The 10,735-nt window shown below is 40.5% G+C and overlaps 1 protein-coding gene across 1 annotated transcript; it reads right to left on the bottom strand.

Annotated features, from left to right (window-relative positions):
- Positions 1–6,198: 6,198 nt before the first annotated feature.
- Positions 6,199–7,765, bottom strand: LOC126544041 (probable nuclear transport factor 2). Its single transcript, XM_050191231.3, has 4 exons — positions 7,521–7,765; positions 7,161–7,232; positions 6,866–6,964; positions 6,199–6,477 (listed from the first exon to the last, which is right to left on the bottom strand). Exons 1-4 carry the CDS (start codon positions 7,626–7,628, stop codon positions 6,364–6,366), a joined length of 393 nt encoding a protein of 130 aa, XP_050047188.1. The 5' UTR covers positions 7,629–7,765; the 3' UTR covers positions 6,199–6,363.
- Positions 7,766–10,735: the final 2,970 nt, after the last annotated feature.

The raw sequence follows: 10,735 nt of genomic DNA, 5'->3' as shown, positions 1-10,735 counted from the left end.
ATTGGTTACGCCCCTGGTATACACGGAACCTGCTTCCGGGCGCGCGCCTGGTGCGGGATAGTGCTCCCGACCACAATCATAGCTGCAACGTTCCTCTGCCGCGACGTTTCCGCGACCTACATTTAGCGTGGTGCAAGCGCATGAAACAACAGAGCCGCGATTTTTGCAGCGATGTCTTCCGCTCGATTTTGTGCCACTCTTTTATCTACCGTTCATGGCCGGCTGATCCCACCGATGACGCTGGGAGCGTTGCTCTGACCACTGGCAAAGCGCAAAAAGGAATAGCATCAAATGGCAGCCCAGTTCTCATATGGCTAGAGAGAGGCCGGACCTGCCTCCCGTATGCCACAGAAATGGGGAAAACGGTGCCGCAAACCGGCAGCAAGTATTCGCTTCGTTATAAACAGTAGACCCAGCAAAGGTGCACTTGAAAGGAGTGCTGGCTGCCCTAGTAGTTTTGTTATTCAAGGGACAGCAGAAAAACATCTTCCCTACTTTCCTATTATATTTCCATATGCAGTTGCAGCACTGCAATTTTCCAGCAGCTTTGCTATGTGCGAGACAAATTTTTTTTTTTTCACTGGCTTTTACTTCCCAAATCTACTAGGTGCTCACCAAGTGGCCATATAAGCTGCTTTTCAAACTATCACATCATCATCACCATACAATTACTGCAGTGACATGCACAGTATCAATACAATGTGGCAATACTTGCCATTTGTTTTCAAGCTTGGCGTTTTTGGCTTACTTCGGGGAGATAGGCCTCATGGCCTAACTCTAAAACGCAGTAGAGAGTGATGGATAATTACACCAACATCAATATGCTTAAACATGATGTAAAAAACAACAAAGCACTAGCACAATGAACAATACGGGGGAAAAGTAGTTAAATTTGGCCTATCACCCTTACGTTCCAAGTTAGCCAGATCTGCAATCCCCCATTAATTTATTCTGTTCACATACCGAAAAAACTGTCTAATGTGCCTATGCAGCCATCAGCATTGGGCTTCAACTTGATGTACAGCTACACAACTCCAAGTGTTACCCAGGAAAGACAATTATCTATGCTGCAAGGCATTTGATTAGAAAGAACAGGATAACAATGTTTACAACTGCTACAACAAGGTGTAAAATCTAAATTAATTTATATATTAAAGTTAAAGCATTTCAATAAAAGTGCTTCACCAACATTTTGTTTGAAGGGCTTGCTGTAGCATCTAAATAAATTCACCTTAATACCCAAAAGCGAATTTTTGCAAAAGCTGTAACCACAAAGACAAATATAACCAAACGTGTTGACTTAAAAAGTGCTAACAGATGCCAAAAACTCACTCGTGTGGAATTTGAGAATGAATGCAGACTGACAACGAAAATTCACATAGCACCTGCTATAACAGGTTGTGCAGTGTTGAAATTGCGGTACACGACAGCTTGCAGGTACAGGTCAAATCATGCAAAAATGGGCGACTTCAAAAGCAAGTGAGCACTAATCATGACTGCATCAATGCACTACTGTAAATAGCATACTCAATGCTTACCCAGGAATGACCGTGGTAGTAGAGGTGGTGGAGTGGAGATTCTTTTTAGACAATCACTACAAATATTAAAAATGCCGGACATACTTAACGTTGAAGGTATATTTTGCAAAGCTTATTATGGAAAGACGAGGTATGTCACCGGGGCTATTTATTGGCCACTCACCACTTCCACTGATGTTCTTGATGAATCAAACAACTATATTGTTGCACATGTAAAGCCTGGAGATCAGATTATTTTGGCCGGAGATTTTAAGTTGCCTCATATTAATTGGCCCTCTTTTTCTTTAAAACAGCCTAATGACAAAATCGGTGAAAACATGATCGATATCGCATTTTCTTTTGACTTATTGCAAATTGTCAACAAATTCACCAGAATTCAGGGAAACTCTCGTTCAACAATACATCTTTTTTTTTCATAAGTGGGGCAGTTGCTGCATTGCAAATTGTCAACAAATTCACCAGAATTCAGGGAAACTCTCGTTCAACATCTTTTTTTCATAAGTGGGGCAGTTGCTGCTCAAGCTAGCTGTTATGGTCTCCCTGGAATATCTGATCATCAGGCTGTGAAACTAACCCTTTCTGATGTTTTAAATAAAAATTCCAAGAAGGTCTCTTTCTCTAACTTTTCACGTGCAGACAATACTTGAATATTGGACTTGCTTTCATTTGAATACAATTCTTTTTCAAGCAGTACTGCAGATATTCATGGCTTATGCAATAGTTTTAAGGTACTCATAAGTTAGTGCATTGAAAGATTTATTCCACATATTGTAAAGAAATTGAAAGGAAAGAACCCCTGGATTTCTCGGGAGACGTGGCAGTTGCAAAGACGACTAAAACGGTTAAAAAATAAAGTACGCAATTTTAATGACGTAGGTGCTCTCTAGCAGCGAATAACGGAACCTTCTTCTCAAGTCAAGACAAATGTATCGGCTGACAAGGAACGCTATCTCGGGGAGCAGGTTCCCAACTTCGTATCGTCGTCTCCCGAGAGGTTCTGGAGTCTGATTTCTCCAAATACTGTGACCAGTGATGTGTTTTTAAATTAATGGTGTAGAAACTAGCGACTGTTTCGTTATTTATAATGCTCTCAATGCTCATTTTAAATCAGTATTCACTAAGGATAACAAAGTCCTTGAGCATTTTGATGTGTCGTGCCCACCTATATCCGACATTACGATTAGTGAGCAGTGCTTTTTAAATTACTTTTGCAACTTGATGTAAAAAAAATCTCCTGGGCCGGATGGAATACCCAATGAGTTCCTAAAGTATTATGCAAAGTGGGTTTCAAAGTATCTGACAATTCTATTCTCTGAATCTTTTAACGAGAGCCGAGTTCCAGATGACTGGGTAACTGGCAGAGTCACGCCCCTTCACAAGAGTGGAAGCACACATTACGTTACTAATTATCACCCAATCACTAATTTACACTTCATGTAAAATTTTTGAACGTATAATACATAAGCATATTTCGTAATTTTTAGATAAGTATAATGTTTTGTCAAGTTCTCAACATGGATTCAAAAGAGTTTTCTACTTGCATTCAATAATTACCATACATGATTTTGCTCAAGCTATAAATTCTGGAAAATAGATTGATGCAATTTTTATGGATTTCGCTAAAGCTTTTGATAAAGTCTCTCACAATAAACTACTCTTTAAATTAGATATGTTTAAAAACTCTCAGCTTGTAAATTGGATTTCTGCTTCTCTCTCTAATCGAAAACAGTATGTTTCCTTTAATGATCACTGTTCTCACACAGTACCAGTTGACTCTGGTGTCCCTCAGTGCTCTGTGCTCGGGCCCCTTTTGTTTCTTTTATTTATAAATGATATAATACAAGACACACCTGTAAAAGTAAAGTTATATGCAGATGACTGCATCCTTTACTCGGAAATCGAAAGCCAGCACGATCAAATTCATTTGAATGAAGCACTTCAAAGGGTCGTTCATTGGTGTGATAAATGGCAAATGTCTATTAATTTTGAAAAGATCGTTCTCATTAAAATTTCCCATAAGCGTAATCCTCTTCATTCATCTTGTAACGTCTTTCTGCTGGAAGTGGAGCACTGCTCTATGGATTTCACATGACCTTAGCTGGATGAAACAAACGCTGTAGTTAGCTCATCGAACTTTTTATCTAAGATAAGCTGCCCAACTTTCCACTCCTGCTGTTCGCCTTATTGCATTTAAGGCAATTGTTCAGTCAACTTTAGGTTACACAGCTATAATTTGGTACCTGTACACTCAGAAACACGTTAACCAAATTGAAAAATAAAAATGCAAAAGAGAGTGGCGAGATTTATTTAAAACAGCTTTGGGCGAACTTCAATCACATAATTATTAGCAAAAGCCAACCTCCCAACACTAACGCAAAGAAATCGCATTTTGAGATTGAAATTTTTGTTTCAGTTAGTTAAAGATTATAAGGTAGACATATCGCAGATACTTTTTCTACAGGATATGCCACAGGGAAGAGACACGCCTTGACCACAACTCCTTTTTCCACTCGAAATAACACTTTTAAGTATTCTTTTTTCCTAGGACAATAACTGTATGGAAAAAACTTACTAATGAAGTCGTTTCACAACCATCCGTAAACCTTTTTACTGTACACCCACAGCAGTGACTTGTCTCGCATGCCACACTAAGCTTATTATATGCTATTGTGTTGGTTCCAGTAAATCATTGTGTTTACATTGCCAAGTTATGTACTTCCTTTCCATGTATTTCCTTTATTGTTACAGTTGTTTGGAAATTTGAAAAACCCAACAAATGTAACTCCACTCTGCTAAAACCCCAACTCGGGGTTGCAGTATAAATAAATAAATAAACCACATTTGCACCAGACACTGCTGGATACACCCAAAGGAGCTAGTTTTAGTTAACAAATCTGTGCTACAGTAGACAATTTTTCAACAGGAATATGCTACGTAGGTTTCAACGGTTAATATTCTCGTTTTTGTTTGGCATCAACAATAATGACCTGCAGTCATTCCCCGTGTTGGTAGGTCAATAGATGAAAATTATTGCATGAACCAAGATAAAAAAAAAACCCACTAATGACAGTAGATAAAAAAGACCACTATATTTAAGGTTGCCAACAATAGCCTTGAACCATGCTTTAGACTTCAATCACAAATGACGAAATATGAGAAGGCCAGTTTACTAAGAAATTACTACAGCTACATTGAACAACGCTAAATCTGACAAAGACTATAAGGTATGCATGCGAGCGCTTATTCACAGCTATGCTTATTGATGAAAAAACATATATGAGGTGGTACCGAAAGTTTCAAGACTGGCTCTGTATTGAAGAAATTAATTTATGTGCAAATATACTAACCTTCGAAATAATCCCCTTGCACAGCAATATAGTGCTCCCAGCATTCCTGAAAATTTGAGAATATGCCTGGACGGCTCTTTACCAAAATGAGTTGAACACCCTTCTATTTGAACTCAATTTAAATTGTGTCAGAATGGAGATGTTCAAGCTGGATTGTTAATTTTGGGAAGAATGAAATAAGCAGAAGCAAACACGAGTTACCAATCTTTCACGACAAAGGTCATCACTAGGAGTGCAACTTGGGTGTACGGTTATGACTCTAAGACGAAGCAATATTCGTTGCAGTGGAAAAACCTGTATCTATGACAAAAAAAAAAAAAAACTTTAGAAATGTTCACAACTCGACAAAGCGCACGCATGTAGCTTTTTTTCGGCATTCATGGCACTGTGCATTAGGAATTCATCCAAAATGGCCAGATTATGAACAGCGAGCTTTCCTGCCAAGGTGTAGGGCATCTGAGGAAGGCTGTCTGGAGCAGGATGCTGCGCAATCACAAAGCACCCTATTACAAATCACTCAGCACACGCGAGCTTGTCGAAAACATTATTTCTACCCTGCTTGTCACACTTGGCTGCCACTTATTTCAGTCTCTTGCCAAAGTAAACTCAGCTCAAAAGTCACCAATCTGGCATGACTGCCTTTGTCTAGCTTGAATCACAGCATAGTGCTAGACTCCTTCTGGAAAGAAGACATCCAGGACATTCGCAATGTGGCAGGAACGCTGGGAGTGCTGTATTGCTGTGCAAGGGACTATTTAAAAGGCGACAGTGTTTCAATGCACACAAATAAATTACTTTCTTCAGAACAGGGCCAGTCTCAAACCTTTTTGATACCACCATGTACCACCACACACAACTAAAAAAAAAACTTTTTTCTATTTGTTCCCTGTATTGTTTTTTCAACAATAAACTTGCAAGTCAGCACTGGTGTGTGCCTTTAGTCCTTGTCTGCTTTAGCACTGTTAGACCAATATAAGAACACATTCAGCAATTCGCTGAAGTTTCCATGCAACATGTATCCTAGATCTACAAGCGCAATTTAAAATTCTGACTTAACATTGAAAGTGCATCTACACTAGACGTGCACAGTAAAAGCCTGTGTTCTTACAGTTATAAATTATTTGAAGTCCAATGAGTGACACACAAGTCTGCATCCATACTTGTGTGTTACTGCTATGAACAACAACCATGTGTCTCGAAAAGCAGAAAAGTGCATGGTGCCACAGTATTCTATCGAGAAGCATGGAAATAGTAAGCACATGAACCTTCTCAAACATAGATTTCAGGCAGTAAGTCACATTTTGAGATGCCTGTGAAAAAGGAGCGAAATGTACATTTATTACAAACCACGCATACAACTTTCAAAAGCAAATTGGGGCTGTCTCCTGAGCCATCTGTGCCGTAGCTACCGGAGACGATACAGGCAGCAGAGCAGGTGTCCCCTGATCTACACCGCATGTTGCTGCCACTGGTTGTCCTCATGCCGTGTGGTGCAGGGCTAGCCGGAAGACATCGTGCTCCACATAAAAGCTGTCCCCAATTGGCTTCAACACAAACACCTGGTTAAATGTATGTGCTGGATCATCGTCAGTCTGCAGAAAAGAAAAAGAAAAGAAAAGCCATACTGGCTTCAGCCACTATTACTTGGGCCCACTCTATCTGAAACTACCTCATAAATGGTTGCAAAGGGCCAAATATCCACAAATTCCCACACATCTCTTGTTTAATGCACACACAGCTAGCAGCACAGATGACAATCATATTTCTTTGGCACTGGGGCAAAAATGTGCTCATGCTTAGCATCTCGACTCCTAGTTCAACTACCACACTTGAAAATGGTACACCAGGTTAATACTGTCATATCGGGAATGTCAGCTCTATGTAAGCATTAAGTTGCTGGTTATGACAACTGTGACTACTGAAACGTCTGCAGTAACATTTCTAAACAAAACCAATAAATGTGCAACAATTTGAACTCACCTTGAGCTGGCCTAAGACGGATATTAGGATACCACCGTCGAACATTGGCTGACAGTCGATGATAGTAACAGAGTGGCATATCTTCTGAAAGCCCAGACCCTAGTCAGACACGGGAGAAATATGAAATTTTCTATTAAAGGTGCGATTATCAGAAACGTCACAACAATGCACGTTTCTTCCTGTTTCGGGACTGCTTGTCACGCGCTTACATCTACGTAGCTGTCACTTAAACAGAAAGAATTCACGGTGCACTGAATCAAGTAGCCGCACTCGCTAAATAACCGGTACAACTTACCTGTATTTTTTCTAGTATTTTCGTTCGTCCGAAAATCTGTTGTCCTTCAAACGTCATCAGTGACTTTTCTTCCTGCAAGACGAGAACTCAAATTGCAGTTTCAGCGTACCTGAACGAGCAGGCAAAGTCCTGTTTTAGTTGATCCTTGTCAATGGGTCAAGCAGGTCTCCACCCACACGCACGGAACATGCACGGAAATGCGTTCACTATGTGCAACATTGCTAACAGACTCATCACTATGCAATCAGCCGAGTTTCCACACAACATCTGGTGAACTTAGAATCATTACTAGAGCTTGAAACGTTATTAGGTTCCTCATTTCAAATACCTAGCCTAGAAGTAAGAGCAAAGATAGCTTACATTGTACAGCGTCCCCAAATTTGGTCGCAAGGCAGGATCATCGAACATAGCATAGTACTGCTGTATAAAAGTTTTCCCGATTGTGTCGTATTGTGGATTTAGCGACATACTTAAAATCGCCTGTGACTTAGTGGGTTGTAACACAACCACAGCAAGAAATAAATAACCGCTGCCAGTAGGCCTAGCACGGAGAGCACGGACAGAGTACCGACAGCACCGGACTCCGCCACTCCGCTTGCCAACTCCAAAATCTCGCGTAATTAAGGTAAATTTTAACAAATAATATTCACCAATTGTTAAAATGGTCTTAAAATATTTAACATTTTAAATATGCTATTGTAAGATAGCGTTTTTAGTAGTTCAATATCGAGACAAAAAATTTATGTTCCCTTCCGTGCCTCATTTTTGAATGAGCACTGTGTTTCCGGTTATACCGGCTGCGCATGGGCTGGGCTGCGGCTGTGGGTTTGTTGTATGGTCTGATCGTTTTCTTCCATATTCTGTGGTTTATTGTGATTCATGTTTCCATGTGCGAAGTTTTTCCGTGTTTTGTGCGCTCTTGCAGCCCTGTTTTACGCGTTTATTAATGCAACATCCACACATGCGCATAAAGCACACAGTAGGTACCGTTCCGGAACATTACGGGCTGTCCGGATGACAAAAGCGCGCGCGGATTCACTAAAGGCACCACTAGCGCGAGCACATTCTAGCTAATCGAAAGCAAAATAGTTATCAGTATGTCCAGTTGTAGCGCCTGTTTTAAAGAAAAACCGCTGCTTGCCTGCCAAATTGTATCGCTTATCTATAGTCAATCTGAAAACATGTAAGGGGCAGGTGAGATCACTTTTGTTTTGGAGTGACCTGCATTTCTAGACGGACATTCATTATTAGCTCAACAAAACCGGTCTGTCTAGCCATGTCCCGCTGTTATATATTAGCTAGTGAACTTACGGCGTAATGGCCCGCCGTCGATCGATAAATAAAATTTATAATCGCAGTGGCAGTTTAAGGCCGTATACTCAACTTTGAAACGATAAGGTAAAAGTTCACCTGTATATGAGGAGCTACCCACAATATCACGGGATCGCCATGTACTATGGCGAATGTCGATTCCAAATGCTCCAGAGTGTGGTATGCGGGGTGGGGTGTCTGTCGAGTTCACGTTTTTGACCAATGATGGTCGTTGGAGTTTGGCGTCCAAAAGCAACACAAGCGCAGTGAGAGGCCGTAAACGAGACCCGCCGTGGTTTAGTGGCTATGGTGTTGAGCTGTAAGCACGAAGTTGCGGGATCGAATTTTGGCCGGGGCGGCCACATTACTATGAGTGCGCATTGCGAAAACACCCGTGTACTTAGATTTAAGTGCACGTTAAAGAAACCCAGGTGATCCAAATTTTTGGAGTCCCCCGCTACGGCGTGCCTTATAATCAGATCGTGGTTATGGCATGTAAAACCCCATATTCCTTTTTTCTTTTTTCAACGAGCGTTTTTGTATTCCGTCAACATCGGGAAACGCGGCGGGGAATCCAACCATGCATCTTGGGTAAGGAACTTGATGCGTGATGACTTCCCCGCTTTACTAGGATGGTGACAAATTAAGCCGTTTGTCCTAAACGGGTTGTGTGAATGTTTGAAATTTTACTAGTTGCAGTCAAGTTACATGAAGTACGAACTTATCCCACTGTGAAGCAGCAAGAACTGCAACTTCCATGTTAATCATTTGCATTTTTTAAATGTTTTTTTTTTTACTCTTTTTAGACCATACAAAATTTTCAAAATTCGTCAGTGGCAGATTGCATAATTCTAACCACTGAGCTGTATTACCGAAGAAGGTGTGCATTGCTTCCATGAGAAGTCGAATTGCATGAATGACTAATTAACAAACACTTAACTAATTTTAATTAAAGCACATATTGCAGTTGAATTGCAGCAGGCGAGTTCGAAAGGCGTATCCACTTGGAAATAATTTTCGGGATGACACCAGTTTCGAGATATTCCCAAAGTGTGTGACGAAGTACATGGGCATTCCAGTTACTTTTCTGCTTCATTCAATGCATTAAACGTCGGTTCGTAAAGAAAGTGGAACAATACTGCATTGTTCCAGCAGGTTTCACGGCGCACGTCTCAAAGCCCTGTGATCCTGAGAATTCGTTGCAAGTGGATATGTCTCGCAAACTCACCGGCTACAATTCGTGATTTGCAATAAATAATAGGTAATTAATTAAAAGGTTAATTTGTGAATACTTGTCAATTAGTCGATTATACCTTTTGATTCCTTGTGCGAGTAATGTCTGCCGCTTCAAGTGACTCAGCTAAAGGACTACAATTGCGCTTCTGCCACAGGCAGCTTTTAAAATTCTGCATGGTTTCAAACAAGAGCATGCCGTATACCAGGTGTTTCAGCGAACACTTTCAATATATTTTTTTAATTGCCTGTAGCAGACATCACAATTGTAGTTCATGAGCTGGTCTGCTGGAAGAGGCGGACATGCTCAAAAATTGAAATGCATAATTGAATAATGAACAAAAATTCAATAAGTTTTTAATTACCATATGGCACATATAGCAATTTATAAATTCTAGCCAGGGGAGTTCGCAAGGCGGATCCACTTAGAACTAATTCTCAGGATGACGCCAGTTTCTAGGTATTCCAGAATTTTGTGGAGAAATGCATTGGCGTTCCAGTTACTTTTGTGCTTCAATGCATAAAACGACGCCTTGTTAAGAAAGTAAGTGGAACGACCCTGCATTTTGACCGCAAATTTGACGTCGCATATCTCGTAAATGGTGTCATCCACACAATTCCTTGCAGTCCCACCTGCTGGAATTCGTAACTTGCAATATGCGAGCGACGTAAGGTAATTAGTTAAAAACATAATTTGTAGAATTTTGTTAATTAGTGGACTAGGCATTTCAATTTTTGTGCAAGTAATGTCCGCCTCTTGAGTAGACCAGCTAATGGACTAGAATTTTGCTATCTGCCATAGGAAATTTTTAAATATTTTTGAAAGTGTTTGCTGAAACACCCTGTATTATTATTCATATTACGGTTAGCGGGGCGACCAGCGCACATCAAACCACACGAAAGTACTGGGGCCATATTTTGTAACGATTCGTTCCTCCCCCTTCCCCCGTCATTTTTTTTTAGGACGAAGCTTCCCTGTTGCCACTACTGCTGATGAAAACAGCTGAAAATTAAATGGATCGTTAAAAAAT

This window comes from Dermacentor andersoni, chromosome 1 (genome assembly GCF_023375885.2).
Source record: "Dermacentor andersoni chromosome 1, qqDerAnde1_hic_scaffold, whole genome shotgun sequence".
In the NCBI taxonomy this organism is placed as follows: domain Eukaryota; kingdom Metazoa; phylum Arthropoda; class Arachnida; order Ixodida; family Ixodidae; genus Dermacentor; species Dermacentor andersoni.
Note: the sequence above shows the minus strand (reverse complement) of the source record. Positions and strands in the feature narration are given on the sequence as shown.